Below are 27,833 nucleotides of genomic sequence, written 5' to 3' on the forward strand. Positions count from 1 at the left end.
TGCGGGATTCACTGAATTGTTCCATTGTTTTATTTTGAATTATATAAAACACGCAGAAAACGTATTTAAAAGGTGTTTTTTTAATCTAGTGGACGAACTTGTGAACTCCTCGGAGTCCTTGGACACATAAAGCTAATTATGAGGTTTTTTTGGCGATGCATCGATAATACAAAAAAGTACAGAGAATTGAATCGGCGTCAGCATCGATACTTGATATCAGCACTAATTGTAAGGTTGGTGGAATGTGTTCAAGTTACTGGATCAACACGTGACCGTCAACGTCCTGGTCCACAATGCGTTACAACCCAGGCTCAAGACCACTACATCCGGGTCACTCATCTGCGTGACAGATTCCGCTCAGCGACTCGAACAGGTGCAGCAGTCGTCGGAAGACAAGGACCAATAAGTGCCAACACAGTAAGACGTCGTCTAAGAGAAGTAGGATTCTGTGCACGACGACCTTATGTTGGAGCTATCCTCAGGGATCATCACCGTCAGCGGCGTTTGATATGGGCTCAAGGACACCAGACATGGAGAAGAGTAGACTGGCAAAGTGTGCTCTTCAGTGATGAGAGTCGCTTTCATCTTTATCACGCTGATGGCCGTCAACGTGTGTGGAGACGTCTTGGGGAACGTCTTGCAGACTGCTGCGTCTTCGAAACGAATCGATGGGGTGGGCGAAGTGAAATGGTGTGGGGAGGCTTCACATTTCATCATGGGTCCGCCCTACAGATTTGCAGGGGTCGTGTTAATGCTGTAGCCTACCGTGATGATGTCTTGCAACCAATTGTTGTTCCGATGTTTCGAGCACACCCACAACTTCAGCACTTCCAACAGGATAATGCACGTCCGCATACCGCCCATTTTAGTATGGACTACCTGGCTGCTAACAACATCAATGTCTTGGACTGGCCAGCATGTCTCCGGACATGGCACCGATAGAACATGTCTGGGATGAGATTGAACGCCGTCTGTATCGGAGACCACAGATGCACACCATTGCTGCTTTAGAAGCTCCTCTTGTCCAAGAATGGAACAATTTACCCCAGGCCTTCTTTCAAACATTGGTAAATTCCATGCGACGTCGCTGCACAGCGTGCGTAAGAGCCCGTGGAGGACACATGCGCTACTGACATTTGTGTCATAATTTTGGTTTTGACCCCTCTGACTTTGTACCATTGATTACAGATTAAACATCTATAAGTGTACAAATTTGTTGTTATTGATGTGTTCCCATTTGAATATTGTTCACAATAAGAAGCAAAATAAATAAGATATGTTTACAGGATCATTTTGTTATACGAAAAACTAAGTGATGCGTTTTCCATGGCGCTCAGTATACATATAAATTTCATACAGATCGGATAATAACTTTTGTCAATTTCAAAACAATCAGATGATAAATGTAGTCTGTAGAGTGTTCACAAGAAATTGTGGATAATGGACGGACCGACAAACGAGGGCGACGGCAATATATGACCACATTTCCATGTGGGCGTATAAAAATGGCCGACAGTTCCTTGCGAAGAGAATTAAATATTTTTATAGCTGAATTCGTTTACAGTGCCTTCATATACGTCACATAAACCAGCGGCTGTCAGGCAGGATACGCCCACATTTTAGAGAGATGGATAGAGCACAAGCTAAAAAGAAAGTGATTTTTCCTACAATCAAGGGCCATAATTCAGGAAGTTACGGTCCGATATCTTTGGGTTATAAACTTACATTTCAAGTTTCAACAAAATCGGATAACCAGCGACTGCCAGGCAGGATACGACCACATTTTCGAGAGATGGAAAGAGAACAAGCTAACAAGAAAGTGATTTTTCCTACTATCAAGGGCCATAATTCAGGAAATTACAATTCAATATGCGCGATTTAGCGAAAGGAACTGAGATCTTTATGTTATAAACTTACATTTCAAGTTTCAACAAAATCGGATACAAATTGTGACCTCTATAGGGTCCACAACCTTGATATACCATATTTTTACTCTATTTGAGAACGAAAGGCGGCCATTTTGTCTGTCAATTTTGGGTTGATTTTCATGAAATTCGAATTCAGTCGTCCTTAGGGTGTAACAGTGATATAATAATACAGTTTTTTAAATCGGATAAAAATTATGACCGCTATAGGGTCCACAAGCTAAAAAAGGCGATTTTTTGTACAATCAGGGGCCATAATTCAGGAAGTTACTGTCCGATATGCGCGAATATCGAAATGAACCGAGATCTTTGGGTTATAAACTTACATTTCAAGTTTCAACAAAATCGGATAAAAATTGTGACGTCTATACGGTCCACGACCTTGATATACCATATTTTTACTCTATTTGAGAACGAACTGCGGCCATTTTGTCTGTCAATTTTGGGCCGATTTTCACAAAATTCGAACTCAGCCATCCTTAGGGTGTAACGGTGATATAATAATACGTTTTTTTTTAAATCGGATAAAAATTATGACCTCTATAGGGTCCACAAACTAAAAATGCGATTTTTCGTACAATCAGTGGCCATAATTCAGGAAGTTACGGTCCGATATGCGCGAATATCGAAAGGAACCGAGATCTTTGGGTTATAAACTTACATTTCAAGTTTCAACAAAATCGGATAACCAGCAGCCTCCAGACAGGATACGCCCACATTTTCGAGAGATGGATAGAGAACAAGCTAACAAGAAAGTGATTTTTCCTACTATCAAGGGCCATAATTCAGGAAAATACAATTCAATATGCACGAATTAGTGAAAGGAACTGAGATCTTTATGTTATAAACTTACATTTCAAGTTTCAACAAAATCGGATAAAAATTGTCACCTCTATAGGGTCCACAACCTTGATATACCATATTTTTACGCTATTTGAGAACGAACTGCGGCCATTTTGTCTGTCAATTTTGGGTTGATGTTCATGAAATTTGAATTCAGTCGTCCTTAGGGTGTAACAGTGATATAATAATACAGTTTTTTAAATCGGATAAAAATTATGACCTCTATAGGGTCCACAAGCTAAAAACGCGATTTTTCGTACAATCAGGGGCCATAATTCAGGAAGTTACTGTCCGATATGCTGTAAATATGGAAGCAGCAGGGGGAAGACGAACAGAAATAGTCTCAGATGGCGTAACAGGAGCCGAAGCTACCCGATCACCATCTTTGGAACCATCTGTATATACTATTCAAAAAAAGTAGGGGATATTTGATTTTTAAGTGTTATTAAAGTCACCTAATGAAACTGACGAAGAAACAAATGACAAAATGAAATGAAGTTCACATTCATTGATTTATTCCAAATGATCGTTAGACTAAGTAAGGCACAGACTGACCATTATAAGGGTAAAATGATACCAGGGGTCAAACAGCAAAGTTACCACAGCATCACAACCAAGTCAGTTAACGGGTAAATCCTCCTCTGTTTGCCAAACACGCATTGATCCGACGTGGCATACTCCTAATGAGACGTCTAAGGTCATTTTGGTCCAGATTGTCCCATTCCTGTTGCAACGCAGCAGCAAGTTCTTGGACATTGGCAGGACGTTGTTGACGTTGACGTAACCTCTGTCCAAGCATGTCCCAGACATGCTCGATGGGGGAGAGGTCGGGACTCAGTGCTGGCCAAGGTAATGTGGTGATGTTCTGTTGTTGGAGGTAACCTGTAACGATACTGGCCCTGTGACATCTTGCGTTGTCATCCTGGAAGATGAAACGACGGCCATGACGTCGTGCGAACGGCACAACATGGACTGCCAAGATGTTGTCCCGGTAGTACTGGCCTGTAACACGCCCTGCAACAACATGTAAAGCCGTTCTTCCAGCAACAGTGATGCCTCCCCACACCATAACAGAACCACCCCCAAATCGATCATGTCTGATGACGTTAACGTCTTGGAAGCGCTCGTTTCGACGACGCCACACCCTCCTACGTCTGTCCAAAAAATCAACAGTGAACCTTGACTCATCTGAAAACATCACTTTGCTCCAGCGTCGATTATCCCAGTGTTGACGATCCCTACACCAACGACGTTTTGCCTGAATGTGATGATCTCTCAAACAAGGGATCACGCGAGGATGTCGGGCGCGAAGGTGACCCCTATGCAGTCGATTCCGAATCGTCTGGCCACTCACTCTCACACCAGTGTCTGTTTGAAGACGAGCGCTGATCTGATTTGCTGTGATGACACGATTTCTCAAGGCCAAGGTACGGATAAATCGATCCTGGGCTTGAGTTGTCGCCCTTGGTCGACCTGAGCGTGGTCTGTCCTGTACAGATTGTGTATCACGGTATCTGGACCATAGCCTGCTTATGACAGACTGAGAAACATTCATCGTCCGCGCCACAACCGCCTGTGTTGTGCCGATCTGTAGCATGCCAAGGGCACGTAACCTTTCATTTTGGGTAAGCCGACGCATATCAAAATTTGTTTTCTGGTCACTAAAACAATTAAACTGATGTTTCCACCCTGGAATTTAATGCCACAATGACTGTAACATTCAAAGTCAGAGTCGTACAAATCTTGGGTTGGACCCCCATGATGATCCCAAGCATCACCTGCATTCCATGCGGTAGCTATTGGTGCGTTTGGGCGTCACATGTAACTGGAAATGTTTCTTCTGTTAGGTTCTGTAGTGACTTTTTTCGTATTCATTTGCATATTTTAGTATTATGCCCCCAAAATCAAATATCCCCTACTTTTTTTGAATAGAGGTTGAATGCAAATACCGAATGATGGAATAACATTAGTCTTAAGTAAATATAGATGTTCATGATAGGGTCTAAATATGGTGTTAAATGAAATATGAGGCAGAGATGCAATTTTTGTAGCATACTGCAGTGCAAGTTTATCACGTCTGTCGTGCAATGAGGGCTCGTGCGCCTCGACGTATAAACTCTGCACTGGAGATGTTCGAAATGCTCCTAAACTGATTCTAAGTCCTTGGTTGTGTATGGTGTCGAGCTCTTTGAGATAAGACTCGCGGGCAGACCCATACACAATACACCCATAATCAAGTTTAGATCTTATCAGTGCTCGATATAATCTGAGCAAGACCTTACGGTCTGCTCCCCAGTCAGTGTTTGGTAAGACTCTCAATATGTTGAGGGCTTTCAGACATTCTTCTTGAGTGTTTTTATATGAGGGATAAATGATAATTGATCAAATATCAAACCCAAGAATTTCGTTTCATCTACAACTGGAATGGGACTACCATCCAGTGTAAGATCCGGATCAGGATGTAAACCTCTTCTTTGACAGAAATGCATGCACACAGTCTTGGATTTCGAAAATCGAAATCCATTGTCAGTTGCCCATCGTTGGATAGAATTCAAGCAAAGCTGCAACTGACGTTTGATTGTCTGCATGCTTGTCGATCCGTAACACATCTGAAAGTCATCAACATAAAGAGGGCCGTCGACCCCGCGTTTAAGGCACGTCGGTATCGTATTTATTTTGATAGAAAAAAGTGTGGGAGACAATATACCTCCCCGAGGGACTCCTATTTCCTGGGGAAATGGGTCAGAGAATATTGATCCCAAACGTACCTTAAACGACCTATCTTCTAAGAAGTTTTTAATGAAGATAGGTAAGCGACCCCGCAGACCGAGGTTATGCAGGTCGCGCATGATACCATATTTCCATGTGGTATCACAAGCTTTCTCCAGATCGAAAAATATAGCAACTAAATGTTGCTTCTGGATGAAAGCATCCCTGACAAACGTTTCAAATCTAACGAGATGATCAAGAGTGCTCCTTTGGGACCGAAATCCACATTGGAGGTCTGTAATGAGGTTGTTGGACTCAAGGTACTAAACAAGCCTTTGATTGATCAATCTCTCCATGGTTTTGCAAATGCAGCTAGTTAAAGCGATCGGGCGATAATTGGTAGGATTCGTAGAATCTTTACCCGGTTTAGGGATGGGAATTATTGTGGCTTCATGCCATGGAGGCGGGAAATTTCCATCAACCCAAATCCGGTTATAAAGATCTAGTAATATTAAGAGTGTTGGTAAAGGTAAATGTTTTAAAATCTGGTAGTGAATTTCATCTGGGCCGGTTGCAGTATCCCGAGCTCGTTTAAGAGAATCACGGAGTTCAGCAATAGAAAACTTGTCATTATAACATTCATCATTACGGGACTTGAAGTTAAGTCGCTTTTTCTCCTGTTGATGTTTAATACCCCGAAAGGCATCCGAGGAGAAATTGGATGATGAATTGAATGAGAAAGTACTGGCCAGAGAATTAGCAATATCAGGAAATGTTGTTAGGGTAGTATTATCAACATTTAGATGGTTAACTGATAATGCACTACTTTTACCTTTAATCCTACGAATCCTATCCCATACAGATTTGGAAGTGGTACGGGAATTGATCCTTGAGACATAAGCTTGCCATGAAGACTTCTTTGCTTGGCGTATGGTTCTACAAGCCTTCGCCCGGACCATTTGGTATGCTGCAATATTCTCCATGGAGAATCTTTAAGAGCGGATTTGCAATCGTTATTATACCATGGTTTATTGAAACGTTTGGGCTCGCCTGCTCAGCTTTATGCAACTTCCACCTCTGCGGCCTTTCAACCGGAGAGGGTCCATTATTATCTATCAAGATGGGAAAATGGTCACTACCACAGAGATCTTCATTCACTCTCCATGTAAAATCCTGAAACAGGACCGGAAAGCAAATGGTTAGATCAAGAGAAGAAAAGGAAGCTGTGGCAGGATGTAGATAAGTAGGAGAGTCATCATTTAATAAACACAAATTATTAATATTAATGAAGTCCGCTATTTGTTTACCTCTGTTATTATCATCTGGACTACCCCAGAGTGAATGATGACCATTGAAATCTCCCGTAATTATAAACGGGAGGGGAAGTTGTGCGACAAGGTCATCAAGATCTCTGGGGTTCAGATGTAAACTAGGTGGTAAATATACAGAGCAGAGTGTGATAGGAATATGTAGAGTCACCCTCACTGCAACTGCCTGTAACTACTAAAGGCAAGTTGAGGGCGACTTTACTCTGCGGAATATTTCCATTAAGGAAAATGGAAACACCACCGTGTGCTCTACCATCATTATTAGCAAAATAATGATAGGCAACAAAATGTCTGAGTGTTAAGATATCAGAATTCTTTAAAAAAGTTTCTTGTAAACAAATAGCTAAGGGATTAAATTTTTGAATTAAGAATTGAACTTCATTAAAATTTGGCTTAAGACCACGACAATTCCATTGAATTATGGAATTTGAAATTTTCAGGGAGGTTTAACAGGACTTCTATGATGTTGTTTGGGGTCATGTACTTCAACAACAACAACCGTAAGATTGTCCTGTATCCCGAACCTGTTATAGGTTCCGACAGGATCCTCGTCACCCTTCCTACTATGGATTTCCACCAATTGGCTGAGGAGTGGGGGGCACAATCTCCTCTATCACAGCCTGCCCAGGCTTACTAACAGCCTGGGAGCTGGGAATCTTAATATTAGGTTTAGGTGGAACCGGAGGTTCTTGTTGCGACGAGGAATCCTCTGTCTCAGCTGGAAATTCAGCAGGCGTTTGGCAAGCAATAGAAGCAGTTTTTGGCTTGACTGCATTTGCAAAAGACATTGCAAATGTTGGGGTTGCAGCCTCAACCAGCTTCCTTGCTTCCGGGTATGGTATATTTTTTTCTGTTTTCACCTGCTGAACTTGTTCTTCTTTCTTCCATATTGGGCACTCTCTAGAATAGGCAAAATGAGGCCCTTTGCAGTTAATGCAGTGGTGGTCGAGCTGACAAGAGGTACTTTCGTGACCATCTTGTCCACATCGAGCACACACAGCTTTCCCCTTACACACGTTTTTACTGTGTCCAAGGCGTTTACAATGAAAGCTACGCAATGGATTTGGGATGTAAGGGGTAACTGGTATGGCAAGAAAACCAGCTTTGATCATCCTAGGAAGATCTGGTTTATCAAAGGTCAGGATATAGGTTTTTGTTTGAATAATAATACCATTACGTCCGATAGAAATACGTTTGACGTAGGTAACACCCTGTGAGGCGAGATTTTCAAGCATCTCTTCCTCACAGCTGCCTTCTAAATCCTGAGACCGTATAACACCTCTTGAAGAATTTAAGAGAGTTATGCGGTGCTACTTTGATAGGAATGTTGGCTAAAGTTTTTGATTTTAATAATGATGTAGCATGTGATTCTTTAGCACATTCCACTAACAAAGTACCATTTCTCATTTTCTTGACGCTTTTGGGCTCGCCAGCTAAGCCAGCAAGACCTTTAGCGATCAAAAAAGGAGATGTTTTACTAAGATTTATATCGTTAGTACTTTGTATGACCAGAAATCTAGGCCAGGTTCGGGAAGTTTTTATTGGTAATGGTTCTATATCCTCGGTCGACATACGTTTTGTAGTACGGGTCTTCTTTGTTTGAGAAGCCATTTGATTGATTGAAAAGATTCATCCCTGCCTGCTCTCCAACCACCGAAGGGTTGCAATATCCATGCAGGCTACTGCGCGGATATCCAGCGCATGCGCCCTACGAGGACAGACAGGGATATACCTAGACAAAGTAAAGATTAAATATTTTTACTCTACCTAGTTGACCCAAGCCGCTGCTTTAGAGTAGGCACGTAGGACACAAAGGTAGAACTGCAACAAATATATTACAGAATAGTGGAAAAGATGCACCTACTCGTCAGCTAAACACGACCAAAGCCGATTGATCAGAGTGGGCCACTCTGACCTCCCGTCTAGGTGAATTGTGGGCCAAAGCAATGTGTTGCTGAGAAAAGGCTTGCAAACCAAATCCCCTCTCAATTACCAGGATTCCACTCTCCACCGACACAGGCCGCAACGCACGGCAAACACGTTGCCCCATTACAGGGATCCTTTTAGTCGCCTTTTATGACACGCAGGATATACGAAGGGTATATTCTTATCACCCCCTACACCCCAGGGGGGTTGTGATCTTGATGCTGCTGGCTAGGATGCGTTTCATTTTAAGACATTCCTCTGATCTTTTCTGTTTTGTTTCTTGGAATATATTTGTGATGGCTTCCATTGTTTTCTCTTGAAATAGCCTTTTCTTTGATGATACCAGGCCTATCTCTTCAGTCGCCTTTCTCTTTCTTGGTGTAGAATATGAAATAATGTCAGCTAGAGTTGAGGCAAATTTTGAGGGACTCTTTGGCAAAAGTTTGCAAGCACGCGACAAGGCTTTTTCTTTTCGCTTCTTTAGACCGTGTATCAGTACCGGCGGAAACAGAATCATTTGTATGATTCTTTTTTGGTAAATTTAATTTGACTTTCAAACTCTTTTTCAAAGCATAATTAGTTCTCCTTTTCTCTAAAACCTTTCTCTTTTTTTTGGCTGTTCATTTTGTCTCTTTGGTTATTTTTTTGTTCTCGCCATTTTTTTTGTTGGATTTCCTGATTTTGTTGATGTTGTCTTGTTTTAACTTTAACTTTCATTGTGCCTAATTTCCGCTTTTCTTCCCAGTGCTTGGCAACTCTGGCTTTAGTTAATAACCTGTTTCTTTCTGTTTTTTCCTGATCATGAGTAAGGTTTCTTCTATAGTTTCTGGCCCTCTCTGCTTCCTTTATTTTGTATTCTGTGTACTTAGCTGCATTAGCTTTCAAATGTCGGCCGTATATGCCGGTCGAGACCTGCGGCTATGGAAAATGACCGTTCCTAGATCTGACCTAACGGTCATTTTGCACGCCGGAAAGAGGGTCTTTTTAAAAAAAAAAAAAAAGAAATTTCAAACATGACTACGATCGACCTTCACTGTGTAACTAGACAAGAATGCACGTCATCTAGAAGCCAATCTCGTGATTGGTGTTATAGAGTTGTATATAGAGTCGTCAGATTATACTGAGTGTTGTGTTGATAATTAATGATGAGTGTCTGGTAGTAGAGCAATAAATGTTAATTGATAAGTGAAGCGGCCCATTGTTAATCATTCACGTATTGTCCACGTGTCATAAGAATTTTCAACAACAAAGCCGTTTACCGCTATTACGGTCAGGCACAATGTAAACGAGGTTATTATGATCTTCGAAAAAGGGCAATTGATATGAAGTATTGCTCTTCGAATCCAACCAACTGTCATATCAAATAAAAACAGCATAGAAATTACGTAAATCCTCAACGACGTACGTGTTGGAAGAAAAATGCATTTTAAAATAAAATGTTTATAGCGGTATTACGGCCTTGTGGAAATTGTTGAAATAAAATCTAGAGATATGTTAACTTGCTTACCGAACAATTAAGAAAAATACGTATTCCAGTTCTATTGTGCAGCAATATTGATAATTCCACGTGTAGAAGAAATGTCGTGTATATACGGTTACTCTTATACACGACCATATTCTAGGGGGCGCTAGTGTCGCTAGCTGTGAAGTTAGTTATCCGTTAGTCATTTAGTTATACATTATTAGGATTTAAGTCACAATTCTGCGGCCTGTAATTCCGTAAGAGATGGTCTAAAACCAAAAATATGTGAGATATATGCCATGGATAATTATATATTTATCTTCATTTCAAAGTTATTGTATTACAACTCAAAATTATCCAGGTCAGTGTGTTTTCTATAGAGCATGTGTTAATTACGTGTGAGCTACTGAAATGTTTTTTCTCCGGCCAATTCAACTATTTCGTTATTTAAGTAGCCAAAACGGAATATTTAATTATTAAATAATTATCATGAGCCTTACTAATATTTCATTTTTAAGTCAAATATATTTTTTTTGTGCACGTCCCATGGTGACAAAGTAGTATAGACACGTGAATTCACAATACCCTACCACGAATAAAAAACATGAAATATAAATTTACTTTGAAAAGTTTTTGTGCGTTATCAAAAATGACCGGCAGTGAAAATTTTGAAGTGGAAGCCCTGTTTCAAACGTTTCCACCAATGAGAAGACTTTGACTTTGGGCTTTTTGCAGATTTGATCTTAAGACATTTTTCTGAAATAAAAAATATGAATATGATGAAAGACTTGAAAAATAATTAAATACAGAAATTTTGCCAAAAGAATATCACATAACTTTAAACAAACAAGAAGTATTAAGATTTGATTTATTTTTACTTGTACGTTACAGAGAAACAAAGATTGTCGCGTCCATGTAACATCGGTATGTAAGACTTCTGTCATTGCAATATTTTGATATTTTCGCAACATTATAAAGTCCCGTCTGTATTTAAGTAAATGCAACTAAAATATACAAGATTTATTTTATATTAGTAATAGAACCCGAAAAAGTGATTTACCGACGTTACACGGAAGCCAAGCATTAAATGTGGAATTATTGGAATATCGTTCGACGTACTTCACACGGCCGTCGTACGGTGAACATACACAGTGAATTTCAGTAACCAAGGTAATTATCTTCCATCATATCGTCTTTTTTTTCATAACATAAATTATTTTTTAATTTATTAGGCATTTGTTAATGTATACTCACAATTCTTACCGACGTTACAGCTTTCACACCTGGTGGGACACAACAAGACGAAAGATGAAACAAATGCCGTCTGCCCCAATGATCCAATGACGTCTCGGTCTGCCCTCATCACGTGATTCCATGTAAACAAAACTACCGTCAATGTCGTAAATATCTATTTTTAGAAACAAACGACCGTCTTCAGCGATGGATGGGTAATCGAAGGAAGTAAATGTTTTACCGACGTTACAAATGAAAATAGGACACGAATAAATGTATCAATGAATGCCTTTGGGTTTTTTTCATTACATTATAATTTTGGCTTGTCATGCAAAGGTATATTCTTTAGAACGACCGAATTCAACATTCTAAAATAACATTCGTAGGTTTATCGGGCCATTGCAGTTTCCAACACAAAAATAATTTTTTAATATTTGATGGACACGAAAGGTAACGTGCGCAACCTCATAATCAGATGAACGTAAACAAAAATTAACAAACAGGGGAGTGTCAAATATGGTTTTAAATGATGATTTGAACAATTATTTATTTCATTAAAAGTCAGCATGCTTCATTTCTTTGCCTGTAATACTTGCAATCATGGAATGAAAAGGTTCAGATTACCAGGTCAAAATTTTGCAGGTTGAAAATAACGAATTTTGACAATTGTTGATAGATAAAAAAATTAAAAAAATATTCACTGAACCAGTTTTATTTACAATATTACAGCATAAATCGAATTTATATTAAGGCATTCGAAAAGTAGCCAATACTGAAAAGTGACCAATATACGTATAAAATACCCTTGACTCCTATATAAATCATCATAACCCCCAAACCATAAATACTTTGCATATGGCGTGTCTGGTATTATTGGACAGGCGGAGTTTCAAATCCCCGGTTATGATTTTTGTCGTTGGAGGGTCCACAAGGTTTTACAAACTGAAACAAGGGCCTCAACTTTGAAAGTAGTTTACAGAAATTGTTGAAATTTGACAGGCTTTTTCGTTTTACTAATTTAAAATAATGCACATAAATTTCATACAGATAAGATGATCATTTTTGTCATTCAAAAATTACCAGCGGCTGCCAGGCAGGATACGCCCACATTTTCGAGAGATGGATAGAGAACAAGCTAAAAAGAAAATGATTATTCCTACAATCAAGGGCCATAATTCAGGAAATTACAATTCGATATGCGTAAATATCGAAAGGAACCAAGATCTTTGGGTTATAAACTTACATTTCAAGTTTCAACAAAATCGGATAAAAATTGTGACCTCTATAGGGTCCACAACCTTGGTATACCATATTTTTACGCTATTTGAGAACGAACGGCAGCCATTTTGTCTGTCAATTTTGGGCCGATTTTCACGAAATTCGAACTCAGTCGTCCTTAGGGTGTAACGGTGATATAATAATACGGGTTTTTAAATCGGATAAAATTTATGACTTCTACAGGGTACACAAGCTAAAAAAGCGATTTTTCGTCCAATCAGGGGCCATAATTCAGGAAGTTACAGTCCGATATGCGTGTTACGGTGATATAATAATACGGTTTTTTAAATCGGATAAAAATTATGACTTCTATAGGGTCCACAAGCTAAAAACGCGATTTTTCGTACAAACAGGGGCCATAATTCAGGAAGTTACAGTCCGATATGCGCGAATATCGAAAGGAACTGAGATCTTTGGGTTATAAACTTACATTTCAAGTTTCAACAAAATCGGATAAAAATTGTGACCTCTATAGGGTCCACAAGTTAAAAACATGATTTTTCGTACAAACAGGGGCCATAATCCATGAAGTTTCGATCCGATACATGCCAATATCGAAAGCAGCCGAGATCTTTTGGGGATAAACCTATATTTCAAGTTTCGTCGAAATCGGATAAGAATTGTGACCTGTAGAGAGTCCACAAACAATTGTGGACGGACAGACGTCCGGACGGACAGGGGCGACGGCATAATACGTCCACATGAAAATGTGGGCGTATAAAAATTATGACCTCTATAGGGTCCACAACCTTGATATACCATATTTTTACGCTATTTGAGAACGAAGGGCTGCCATTTTTTCTGTCAGTTTTGGGTTGATTTTCACGAAATTCAAACTCAGCCGTCCTTAGGGTGTAACGGTGATATAATAATACGATTTTTTAAATCGGATAAAAATTATGACCTCTATAGGGCCCACAAGCTAAAAACGCGATTTTTTGTACAATCAGGGGCCATAATTCAGAAATGAAATGAAATGGGGTTTAACGTCCTACTGTTCTGCTCCTATACTGGGCTAATGAAGACAGGCATACGCCATACAGTGTGCTATGAGGGAAATTTTGCCCGGGCAGCGGCACTATCACCTACTCTAATATCAAATTCCAACTGCCAGGGGATTTTTTACGTGCATTCCAATATATAGACAGGACCTCGGTTTCTTGTCTCATCCGAAGGACTAGACAGCTGTCCTTGTCAGGCCCTCCGTTCTGCACCACTGACAAGGGGAAACCACGTCGGAAAATCTGTAGGAACTTTCTCGGTCAATGCAGGGATCGAACACCCGACCTCCAGGCTAGCGAGCCAGCGTCTTAACCACCTAGCCAGTAGCCACTGTGGCTCCGCCATAATTCAGGAAGTTACGGTTCAATATGCGCGAATATCGGAAGGAACCGGGATCTTTCGGTTATAAACTTACATTTCAAGTTTCAACAAAATCAGATAAAAATTGTGACCTCTACAGTGTTCACAAGCTAAAAACGTGATTTTTAGTACAATCAGTGGCCATAATCCATGAAGTTACAGCCCGATACATGCCAATATTGAAAGGAATCGAGATCTTAGGGTGATAAACCTATATTTGATCTTGGGGTTTTAATTTGGTGCATCATTTAACTGCTTATATTGCCTTACCAGGGCTTGCCACGAGACGCGAGTAATTACTCGCGCGCACGCTACGCTCGCGTAAAACCAAATTTACGTGAGTGATTAAGTACTCGCGCAAATATAAAAAATAATTTAATCAGAAATAATTGAATATCGTAATATAAAAAGCCGTAAACAATTTGTATGCCTTCATATTGATGCACTATTGCGCACGCGGCGTGTCTTTCCAGTTCCAACTGTTGTTACTAAAAATACTTTGAGACGCGTACTGCCAGGCGGTTTTTAAGCGGATGTCTCGATGTCCTTTGCCGTGTCTGGATAATCAAACATTGAGCGGATGTTGTCGTTTCTATTAATAGCAATTCTTTCGATCCCGCATCTTTTCTACAAATTGATGTGATTGAAATTGTTTTGCCTGTTCTTTTACCTTTCTAAGCTTTAACCGAATCCCCTCAGCACGCCAACGATGGCAAAGGGAAACCCAGTTTCCCTTGCAACGTTATTGTCATGGGAAGACGATTTACAGATAATATTACTGCCAAGGAAATAAAAGAGTATGCATTGCCTTTGTGTGTGAAATAGCTTTATTCAACGTCCGCTTCCACCGAAGTGACAAGAGCATTGCCATTAGGAACATGAAATTTAAATGGCTACTCACGCACATCATTCTGCGTGAGTAAATACATGTACTCGCCTCACTCGCGCAAGTCTATATTTGCGTGAGTAGTCATCTACTCGCCTCCAATTTGCTCGTGGCAAGCCCTGCTTACAATAAAATAAACGGGTGGGCCGCAGCTATATTTCCCATGCAATGAAAATAAATTGAATGAGAATTATTTTTGTGAATGGTAGCATGTTAAAATTATATGACATTGGCAATATTAAAGTGCACATAAGATGGGCTTGGGAACTTTTCGTTACGTGTAGCCAATGGTTACTATATCAAATTTACGGCAAGTTCACACCAATCTGATTGAAATTAATTCAGTTATCTTCCCTCAAAGTCGTAAAAATAGACCTCCCGTATCAACGACTTTGCCAATTATCGAAAACACTCTTAATCCCCTCAGACGCCAGTGACGTCACAGTGACTGAATGCATATTCGGAATGTTTATTCCTTAATTACCTATATACAGCCGGTGTGTGTACTCATTAACGCCTGACTGGTTCCTTAATCCCCCTTAGTTCCATTATTAAATAAAACAATTGACTACGGAATAATTTGTTTTGTAATTCATTTTAATTTAAGATTCAATTTAGAATTTGTTTCTCATGACAGCAATTTTAATACCCTTTAACATCGCGTGCAGTCCAATTGATTAGAGATACATTTTCGTCAAAAGAGTATTGTGGTTTTAACTTGTCAACTGGTGGTGTGTATTGTATAGATAATGTATATAGTATGTGTAGTGCCTGTGACGTCACCAGCCAATCAACCGGATTAAGGTTGTAATTGAAAATTTGAAAACCGTTTTTGGCTTTCGGATACTTAAACCTCAATAGCTGAATTAATTTTAATCAGGTTGGTTTGAACTTGCCGTAAAATGGATATAGTAACCATTGGCTATAAGTACATTCAATTAAGATTTTTAATCATATGTGGTCTTTAACATTATTTCAAATAAGTGACTCCCCATAGCATACTGAGTCACAATGAGGAAATTTTGAAAATTGAGTTATTGTTATTTTCACATTCTCCAACTCATTACCTTCAATTTGATGTATAGTTTGTTTGAATTGGGCAAAAATTGACTGAGCTGTGTCCATTAGAAGCTACCCAACTCACAAAAGTAAGTTTTGAGAAAAAGCAAGTCAAAGATTTGGTACATGTATGTTCCAAAACAAAATCCCATAGCAACCAGGCCATTTATCTGCTGTTTTGTCGTTGAATATATCTTTCCATGGGTTTTCAGGGGTGCTGAAGCCGAAATTAGTAGTAAAAATTTGATCAGACTATTTCCGCAATTTCTTTGCAATTTTGTTGTTTAATATGTTTTTTATTTAGGATTCCTAGGGTGCTGACAACAAAAATCGTAATAAATGCACTCCTTTCTTAACGAAACATCCACAACACATACGGCATAATATTCGCATGATAGTGTTATACTGAAGAAAAATCTATACATTAATAGCCTACTGTGTATATTATAACTTTGGTGAGATTAACTCAGTCAATCTTATCAATTAATTAGCACCTTAGTGCCAGCTAGTGGTCAGGAGATTAAGTTTGTTGATTAGATAATCATCAAAGAAGCCGCCACAGCTGTACACGTGTTCATTTAACACGTAAATTAAAATAAGATTTTGCGTGTAAGATAGGTCTATTATTATTTTCAGGTACTGTGACGTTATCAAAATATGAGTCCCTATAGAAATGTCAATTTCATAGTCGAGAAATGCTTACGTTCACTTTCATGCATTTTGGCTTCGATGTAAATATCAAAATTATTCAAAGGATACTCATGGCAGACTCAAGATGCCAATTTTGGCTCGTTGGTCATTCTCATTTTTTCGACCCATGGTGATAAAAGAATTTTAAACAATAATATCCCAGATGCATTCCTTACTTTGCATGCCATATGAAGAAGCGACAGTAAACGGAATTCAGCTATCAATAAAATTCTCTTCGAAAAGAAAATTATTGGCCATTTTGTTTATTTCCATTTAAGGCCTATAGATTATTTTTTTAAAGATGATATGAGATATCAAATAATCACAACTTGGATTAATTATTCAGAGAAAAAATGAGTTGTAGACAGCTTTATCATTGACCCGTGACAGTTGATTAGTAATAGTATTACTCAATGACACACACCCGCTTGTCGATTAATTTACATCATCAGCCACGTGGTTTCGATTAAAACTCAACGACAATCTATATACGATCAGAATTAATTTATTTTTCTGCCACTTATCAGAGTAAATCGCATGTAGGTACCCAAAAACATTACCGCCAAAACCAAATATTTATCGATAATGTCTTGCAAAGCGGTGTCTGGGCCAATCAGCAAACGAGTTGTGTAGACAGCATGGCAACAGGCAGAGTTTATTTATATTTTTGGGGGGTTTCAAAGCTTGATTGTATCCGTTCAAAATCAATTCATCGACAATATTTTGATCATATTTGTAAACTAGAGATGCTCCGCTTTTCAACGAGGCCAATTATTATGCAAGAGGAATGACTGGTCGTCCCGCTGCGAGCGAAGAAAAATAACTAATTTCGCCAAGAATTTTAAGAAATAGGACAGATTTAAGAATACGGTACTCTTACAAAACGTTAAAATACAGGTGTTTTAAAATGTTTTATTGCTATTTTGATCTTTTGTGTCGATAGATAGTATATTTATAGACTCATTTTTGTGAAAATCTCAATTTCGATCAAAATCAATATTTTCACTTATTTTGTCTTTATCTCATTATTGATTCGCACATATTCCGACACATTTAGCTGTGGCCAGTCACATATATCTATATGTCGCAATAGATCGAAGATAAAATTTTAACTTACAATATTATTTTAGTGGATTTTATCTAAAATGCTTAAACTCGTTTTGTGAAACACATCTATCTTAAAGATACATTATGTAAGATTTAGATAAAGAACTAGCCATTCTTGCTATAATAGTTCGAAAGTAGATGATGTAAAATGAATAATTTGAAAATTTCATTCAAATTACTCTATTGCAAGCGAAGATATTAGCCTTTGAATGTTTGACAGACGTGTGCAATAATTTCAACCACCGTACTGGTTGATCGAAGCTAAGTCTCGGTCCTCCATATTTGATTAAATCAAAGTATCGCTGAACCATTCTAATCTATTTAATATCGAAAAAATCTGATGCCATCTAGAGTTGATTAAGGCCTGGATCAGTTAATTAATATCTAACTAATACTTTAGAAAACATTTCAGGCCTAAAGAAAGACCTGCAATAGGCAGATTTAGCTCTTGCATAATGCATGTTTAAGTTAGGATGGAATTTTAGCTTAAGACGATTTTAAGGAGATTTAAGTTTTTGTGAAACAGAGCCCTGAGCACAGAAAGATGACTGTGTTTATATAATCATAAAAGGAAAGATATCTCTTAAAGGTGTTATCTTAAGTATATTTTCCTTGTTGTGTGTCAATGCAGAATAGCCATTTTAATAATTTCTGGTTAAAACAAACCTGAACATTTCCGTGAGCTTTAGTGATAATTTCAATGGTTTCTCCTTCTTGCTGACATTCTAATATCATAGCATTATATCGTGCTGTTAACAGAAACAGCTGATCCTTTGACTCACCCTAAAATAAAAGCTTGGTTTTAGTTAACACATTTTATAACTTAAGAGCACACTATTACCCCTTTGGGAGATCTTTTAAAACATTTATAAACAACTGATGGCCATGCAAGATAGGCCCACATTTTGCAATAGATGGACGTAAAATAGGGAAAATTAATAGGGATGATCCACTCGTTGTCCCAATAATTCACGTCGAATTACACAAGTTGTTGCCATGCAATATATACGTCAATATTTTGCAAAAGATGGACAGAGAACGAGCTAAAATAAATAATGTGATTTTTTGTACAATAAAGGGCCATAATCCAGGAAGTTACGGTCTGATGTGCGAACATCGAAAGGAACCAAGATCTTTGGGTTATAAACATACAGTACACTTCAAGCGGAAGTACTAAATTTCCCCGAGGTCCGACCTGGGCGTAAATGAAAAATCGCGGACGTCAGTTAATCAATCCGCTCTGGCCACGCTCAAAATTCCGCTCTAAAATTCCTCTGCGAATTTAAATAAACCGCCGACCTCCGCGATTATTTTAATCTGCCGCCCACCGCGAAATTTTAAAAAGTCGGACTTTCCACGCATGTACAGTCGGCACATCCATAGCTGGTTTGAAATGGGTTTATTTATCGTGCGATTCCACGACAGTGATATCGTAGTCGAATATCGGCATGCCAAAAGAAAGATTGTTAATTTAACACGGTTAGACACGCAGATTTTACTGGCTTATATTGAAAAATAACAAAAATCAAACAGGCTTTTAAATAATAAAATTAACAGAATTATGGCTGTACCGTACATTACTTCATCAATATGTTCGACATTTTTAAGACTTGCATCGATCTTCTATTTCAAACTCATTCAAATTACGAAAATTTCAAAGTTTACACACATAGATGCTGGTCTTACCGTTAGCGAAAGTTTTGTCCATCGAAATAGCCATTTCCATTCGGACAAATATGTCACACAATGCATTTTAAATTTATAAATCACACGCGAACAAGTAATATATGCCTTCATCTCCTGTTTTCAAGCACACATAGCCAGAAGTCACCGTCAACCTTGCTGAACACATGTATCAGTCGGATAATACCTTGATTTCGGCACCAAAGAGTCTGGGTCAATGCATACTGTCAGTCAAGATTCCTAATTAATTACGTGAATTCACACGTGTCATCAAAAGGAATTGATAATTGACTAAAATAGAAGCCCCTTTAACAACAAATTGTTACCATGTCGTATTCTTGTAAACAATACTTTCTATTAATTTTATTTACGATAAAACTCGGGATTTAAAAATGTGGATATAAAAGATAATTCAATTTTTGAATCGGTACAGACTTAAAGGTTAGCGTATGCGCCGTGTGAAAAGAATACTTAATCATCATATTCGCAGGGGACATATTCTGTTAAAATCATTCGTTGAACCGGTGGTGATATTTTTTTTAATTTGGCACAAAAACCATCCCTTATATCGCACCGTGCCCCTTTAAGTCGGACTCTCCATGCATGTACAGTCAGCACATCCGTACATGTAAATGTTTTAAAATAGCTAGGTTTATTTATAGTGCAATTGCACCGCAGTCATCATATCATAGTCGAATATCAGCTAATACGGCATGCAAAAAAAAGATTGTTAATTTAACACGGTTAGACACGCAGATTTTGCTGTCTTACATTGAAAATATATCAAATATCAAAAATTGGCAGGCTTTTATATAATATAATAAACAGAGTTATGGCTGTACGATTCATTACTTCATCAATATGTAAGACATTCAAACTCGTTCAAATTACGAAAATTTCAAAATTTATACACATAGATGTTGGTCTTACCGTGGGCGAAAGGTTTTATCCATTAAAATATCCATTCCCATTCTGACAAATAAGTTTCACAATGCATTGTAAATCGGTAAATCACACCTGAAGTATTATATCTTCGGATTTAAATCACAAATGAATTAAATGCACACCTCGCCAGAAGTCAACGTCAACCTTGACACAAACATGTACATAATACCATGACGACCTATTCATTTCGGCACCAAAGAGTCTGAGTCAATGCATACTGTCAATCAAGTTTCCAAATTATGTGAATTCGCACGTGTCATCAAAGGGAATTGATAATTGACTATAATAGAAGCCCCTTTAACAACAAATTGTTACCATGTCGTAGTCTTGTAGACAATACTTTCATTCTGAATTGTCAGTAAGTAATCATTACCCAAAATAGTTGACTTCATTAATAAAGAATAATTACAATTGGGACGCAAACAAACTGGATTTTCACACTAAATAGGTGTGGTTGTCACGGCTAAATTACTAACAGGCTACGATGAATTAGGGTTAGGTTAGGGTTAGGGTTCCGATATCTTTATTTAGGGTTAGGGTTGGGTTAGGGTTCATTAGTCCACCGATATCTATCATTAGGGTTGAGTTAGGGTTAGGTTTATTGATACCCACATTATAGTATTTCTTATAGCGGCGGACTAGTGAACCCCTGTCGGTGATAATATTTTTAATTTGGCACACAAATCATCCCTTATAACTAACGCATGCTTTTTTGTGAGGCAATTTCCTTTGTTCTGTTTGATGTTCACTCTTTGATCAGTTACTATTAATCCAAGTTCTGTCCGGACAAGATCCCATTCATAAGATCTGGTTGTTAGGCGTTTTATTAAAGGTTCTTCGATATGTTCATTGATAATTATTGGAAAGAAACCGAACCGGATTATTATTTAGGATATTTATCGTCAACTGTATAAATACGGTAAGCAGTTTGTGTGTTGCATTTATAAGTTAAAGTATATGGGTAAAACACCGCAATTTTTTAGCGGAAAAAACGCCCACAAGGACTTTTTTCATACTTCCGCCTGAAGCGTACTGTACATTTCAAGTTTCATTAAAATCAGATAAAAATTGCGACCTCTAGAGGGTCCACAACCTTGGTATTACATATTTTTACACTATTTGAGTTCAAGGAGCAGCCATACTGTCGGGCAGTTTTGGTCCAATTTTTACGAAATTCGAATTCAATCATCAAAAGGGTGTAAACAGTGATATATTTAATTGATTTTTAAAAGTAGTTAAATTTCAAACTCAGTCATCATTGTGTAAAGGTCATATATTTGAACATTTTTTTTAAATTGGATAAAAATTGTGACCTCTAGGGGAACCATAAGCTAAAAACGCGATTTTTCAAACAATCACAGGGCCATGATCCAGGAAGTTACGGTCCAATATGCCCGAATATCTAAAGGAACCAAGGTCTTTGTGTTATAAACATACATTTCAAGTTTCATCTAAATTGGATTAAAATTGTGAGTGTCTACAAGCTAAAAACATGATTTTTCATACCATCAGGGTCCATAATCCATGAAGTTTCGATCCGATACATGCTAATATCAAAAAAATCTGAGATCTTTTGGAGATAAACCAATATGTCAAGTTTCGTCAAAATCGGATAAGAATTGTGACCTGTAGAGTGTCCACAAACAAATTGTGGACGGACGGGGGTGGGGGTGACAGCATTATACGTCCACAGGAAAATGTTGGAACAACAATATTTGTTTAAAATCAAGCCTTTGTCTGAATGTGTATAGAACAAACCAAAAGTGAGGCTGATCCCCTACCAAAATCCCAAAATAAATAGAAGACACATAATATTAATTAATCGCACATTTAATTTTTTTCAAAAGTATCGAGCAATCGAACTGATTATCACTTTCTATCATCATATAGAATCAAAGTTATCTTGGCCCAAATCATCAACCAATGAAATTGCTTAGCTTGGTTTATTTTTTGTGGAAAATGTTAATCATAGAACTTAGTCAAGGTTAGGGCTGGCAATCGATCCTGTTTCAAGTATCGATTATCGCGGACCATCTGCCGATCGATAATCGATAACATCGGCAAAATATTTTAACTTAAAATTGTTGAATTGGTTTGAAAACAATCATAATTTGTACACGAATTATATGCGAGTTTATGCTGTGATATCATTCTGTATACATGTAGAATTTTTTTTTTTCCATTAATTTGACATTTGACAATAAAATAATAGCATTCCATAGCAAAACCAAGGTGTAGAAAGAAACTCAATCAACTTCGTTTGGAAGACAGAACCCGCCACCGCTCGCCATATCTTTGTCGCTTATGACCTGAATAATACTGAGTAAAATGTAGTTATTTCAATTTGATCACATCAAACGAATTCTTCAGTTTGCCGTAATAGTTTATTTCTTGCAGTGATTTCTTCGCACTGGGGAAATTAAAAATCTCCTCTTCAGACATTTCTTCGCAAATTTCTTAATAAATTAATAAATTTTATAAAGGGAAAGTACGTGTTTGACTTAGAAACAGAGAAGACGAAAGAACTGAAGAGTTAAAATAAGGGATACAACTGGATGTTATGTGAAACCATTGGCTCTCATCATGACATAAGCGGCCAACATTTCTCACCGGTTGCATCTCGCGTGAAAAAAAACAACAAACGTGTGTGTTTTATTATGACTATTCTGTTTAATTACAGTTCTAGGCCCAAGCACGCGTTGCAAAGAATACAGTGATAAGGATTACTTTTATGGACTTCTTCTTGCAAGTGAAGTACCTATAATTGCGTGATAATCGATATTTTAAAACTGTATCGATAATCGATTTTCAAAACAGTTACCGACGATTATCGGCAATTATCGATTATTTCCGCCAGTCAAGGTATTGACATAATGAACCTATACTCTTAGTTTCATTGTTCTCACCCAATTAGAACCAAAGTTCCAAAGTCTCAACGAATCAAATTGCTCATCTCTGCTTAGCCTCAGTGGAAAATCCACATGACTGAACTCTGTCAAGGCATTCACAAAGTTTCATCCTTCTCACTTAATTAGAACCAAAGTTATTGTGTAACAAAGCATCAACCAATCAAATTGCTTATCTCTGCTTACCCTAAGCAGAAAATGCTCATCATGGAACTCTATCAAGGCATTCACCTACACCAAGTTTAAACATTCTACCTCAATTAGAAGGAGAGTTATTGTGTCACAAAAAGTGTGCCAGACGGACACGGACAGACAGATGAAAAGACCAATTTTAATAGTCCCCTGCTTTCTTTTCGAAAGGAGAGGGACAACAAATCTTACCGGTGGTCGAAATAATTGCATTACTGCTATTCTTCCATTAATGCCAACTTCTTTTATAGGTCTTAATCCTTCTGGTGTCACAACATAAATTTCCATACGAGTATTCTTGGCAATAATCAAGTTCAGGTCATTTGGTGATGTGAAGTTGCCTGTAAGACAAATAAGACAATTTTAGATGGCTGTCTACAAACTGTTTCCTACACTGTAAGCTTCCAAGCCTTACCATACACTGAGCTTTCGGGCCAACACTCCAGTTCATAAAGATAGGTTGCCAGGCAACAAATCACACGACCACAGCAGCTAAATCGTCCGAGCAGTCGACAAGGGCTGTCAGATATTTATTCTTTTGTAGGTAATTAGGGGAATTTAATAGACAATTTCATACAGATGACATTATAATTTTCGTCGTTTGAAGGTTCACAAGGTTCTAAAAACAAGAGCCGTAACTGTGGAAGCAATCTACAGAAATTGTTCAAATTCGACAGGCTTTTTCGTTTTACTAATTCAAATAATGCATATAAATTTCATACAGATCGGATGATAATTTTTGTCATTTGAAAGTTCACAAAGCTCAACAAAGTAAATCAAGGGCCATAACTCTAAAGGTAATTGACAGAAATTGCTGACATTCAATAGGCTTGTTCGTCTTCGTTTCACTAATTTAGGTGATAACTGAAACTCAATAGGCTTCTTCGTTTTACTAATTTAAACGATACATATAAATTTCATACAGATCGGATAATAACTTTTGTCGTTAGAGCATTCACAAGGTACAACAAAGTGAAACAAGGGCCATATAAATTTCATACAGATCGGTTGATAACTTTTATCGTTAGAGCGTTCACAAGGTGCAACAAAGTAAAACAAGGGCCATTACTCCAGAAGAAATTAACGGAAATTGCTGAAATTCAATAGGTTTCTTCATTTCACTAATTTAAATGATGCATATCAATTTCAAACAGATCGGATGATAACTGTTGTCATTAGAGCATTCACAAGATTCAACAAAGTGAAACGAGGACCATAACTCTAGATGTAATTAACGGAAATTGCTGAAATTCAATATGCTTCTTTGTTTTACTAATTTAAATGATGCATATAAATTTCATACAGATCGGTTGATAACTTTTGTCGTTAGAGTGTTCACAAGGTGCAACAAAGTGAAACAAGGGAATAATTAGGGTTTCACACTATTGTTTTTACTAATATTGTTATTACTAAAATTATTCTTCTTCTTATAATATTATTATTTTTTTTTATTTGGGGGAGCCTATTTCTCAGCAACTATAAGAGATAGAGGTCTGAAGTTTGGTTTTCTCCAGGGAAACTGGGTGGTGGTTAGTGCTTAAATGTAAAACTAAATTTGTGCGCATACCGGAAATGCGTCAAATCTTTAACGTGCACGCAAATTGAAAATCGGCCACAATTCTGCTAATTCTCAACCGATTTTTCTGATATTTACATTTTTGCATAGCCAGAGACATTTCTGAGTTGATAGCAGTTCAAAAACGTCGAATTTTGAAACTTTGTCGCTTTCATTTTTTCGGTGAAAATTGGAAAATTTTCAAAATTTTTATTTTTGGGAATTTTGTAATTTTGATTACATTTTTGTATAGCTGACATCATTCCGATGCCAGCGATACAAGTTTTGTTTTGAAATTCGGATATTGATTTTGGTCGATTTTTGCGATTTTAACGAGTTTTAGTCAAATTTTAATAACTTTAAAACGGCTCCAACGATTTTTCTGAAACTTCAGGAATATGAAGTCAAAGGACCAAACCAGTTCATGAACTATAAATGAAAATCCTCTAATCACCGGAAGTAGTCAAGAAAGGTATCTGAACTTTGACAAAATTCAGAAAAATGGGTGCCTGTGCGGAAATTGCGATGTATCAATTGTGTTCTTGTCGTTTAGTTAAAGTTTTATATCGTTTAATAGCCAATTGAATTGTCTATCAGGTGGTACTTCAGCGACAAGTTTCTATCAAAAAATAAAAAAGTTATATGACCTTGAAAAGTGAGGTATTTTGCGATTTCGAGCAACTTTAGACGTATGTTTCTCTGAAACGCCCCCAAGGATTTTTTTAAAACTTTCTCAATCGAGAGATAAATGGGTACTCTGTTGTGTGAAACCACTGTATCATTTTTTGAAATGTCAGGGGTAGCCGAAAAATGAGATCGAAAATCGAAAACGTCGTATTTTTACGATTTGGAGCATTTTTAGAGGTCTATTTCTCGAAAAGTCAACATAATATTTTTTTGGAACTTCTTCTACAGAGAGGCCTATCAGTAGTGTTATATATAAAAACATTGTACAACAGTTCCAAATTTCAGGAGTAGCCGAACAAAGGGATCGAAAATTGAACACGGCACCTTTCATTGTTAAGTGAAACATAAGAGGGGATCCAATCTGTACGTTTTGTCAACGTATAGAGCCAATTCAAGAGTGCTTTTATCAGTGATGATATTTGAACTAAAATTATTTCAACTATGAGTGTTTTCTTCTATCCAAAATATGGGTATAGTGACCCTGTAACAGAAATAGTTGATAGCTGTGTGTAATAATTAGTCTTTGAATTAATATTGTTGCTTCTTTGTCAAAATTATCTTATACCGGTAATCATCTGGATAGAAATCGACGGCTCGCGCTGTTTATAAGAAAGTCCAATTTGTTAAGCAGTTGCAGTAGTATCGTACAGTAGTATCGAATATTGTACCTGTGATAAAAAGCGTGACGCTGTTTGAGCATGGACTCTATCTGTAATTAATATTAAAATTTTATTAGTGACGTCAAATCTTTAAGGTGCACGAAACCAGAAAATTGGCGATATTTCATTGAATATTCAATCAATTTTTGAACCAGTTACATATTTGAGTAGCTGACATGAACGCGATTCCGAAGTCCCGTGTACACATTGGTGTGGCCGTAAAAGATCCCTTGGCGGTAGGAATTCTATATAAAAGAAGACTAGCGGCACTGTACGAGCATGTTTAGAGGTCATTTCGGGACTAACATACGGTTCATTATTTTTTATTTCAATAATTCGCTTGCGCGTAGGGGTCATTAGCAGTGGGAGGAAACCGGAGGACCCGGAGAAAAACCACGAGGTTGGACAGGCGACCCTACTCCTTGTCACGTACAACCGGGGAATCGAAACCCCGCCAGTTGACTCAATGACAGACCGTATGATACAGCGCAGTCCCAAAGGCTAGCCTACCGTGCAAATTCCAGCCAGCATAATGAATCTATATAAGAAACATTTATTCCTACTGGCGATTTACAAACAGACCCCAAGGCTAGCATACCGTGTAATTTCCAGCCAGCATAATGTATCTATATAAGAGACATTTATTCCTACTGGCGATTTACAAATATTGCATGAAGAAATTAAATTCATAAGAACAGAAACACGACTAATGCACAGTATCATATTGATTATAAAAGTACAATGTATATATTGGTTACACTATATATGTCACAAAACAACAATCATTAGGTAATAATAATTATTTACTAATTATATAAATCATTTTAAGAGGAAGGAGTTATCCGTTGTTTAATTTAACAGTTATATAATTACTTTTCTCGGAAAAGCCGCCAATGATTTCTTTCAAACTTGCTCAATCGAGATTCTACTGGGTAGTGTATTGTGTGAAACCCTTGTACAGTTTTTCTAATTGTCATGGGTAGCCCAAAAAAGAGATCGAAAATTGAAAACAGCGTATTTTTACGAGTTGGAGCATGTTTAGGGGTCAATATCTGAGTTATGCTAGAGTGTGTTTTTTTTTGGGGGGGGGGGAGTGGTGGGGATAGTCTTTTGTCATGCATCTGGCGATTGTGTGACGCCTTTGCGACCGTGAAAGCCTTCAGCATTGCGCGCAATTCTAGTTAGGCTTTCACCTTCGGTGAAAGACTATTGTTATTACTAAGATTAATATTATTATTATTATTATTTTTTTTATTGGGGGAAGCTAGATCTCAGCAACTATAAGAGATAGAGGTTTGAAATTTGATTTTCTGTCGGAAAAGTGGTGTGCAGCTACTGCTTAAAGCTATTTCCAAATTTGTGCGCATAGCGGAAATGCGTCAAATCTTTAACGTGCATGAA

At 37.7% G+C, this 27,833-nt stretch overlaps 1 protein-coding gene across 1 annotated transcript in view; it reads right to left on the reverse strand.

Annotated features, from left to right (window-relative positions):
- Positions 1-27,833, reverse strand: part of LOC126825379 (DNA damage-binding protein 1) — a 149,205-nt gene that overhangs the window by 99,748 nt on the left and 21,624 nt on the right. Inside the window, exons 2-3 of the mRNA XM_056101944.1 lie at positions 23,724-23,872; positions 18,475-18,591 (exon numbers count right to left, since the gene is read on the reverse strand). Of these exons, the coding sequence (XP_055957919.1) occupies positions 18,475-18,591; positions 23,724-23,872 (266 nt within the window). The remainder of the gene's footprint in view (positions 1-18,474; positions 18,592-23,723; positions 23,873-27,833) is intronic.

This window comes from Patella vulgata, chromosome 6, assembly GCF_932274485.2.
Source record: "Patella vulgata chromosome 6, xgPatVulg1.2, whole genome shotgun sequence".
In the NCBI taxonomy this organism is placed as follows: domain Eukaryota; kingdom Metazoa; phylum Mollusca; class Gastropoda; family Patellidae; genus Patella; species Patella vulgata.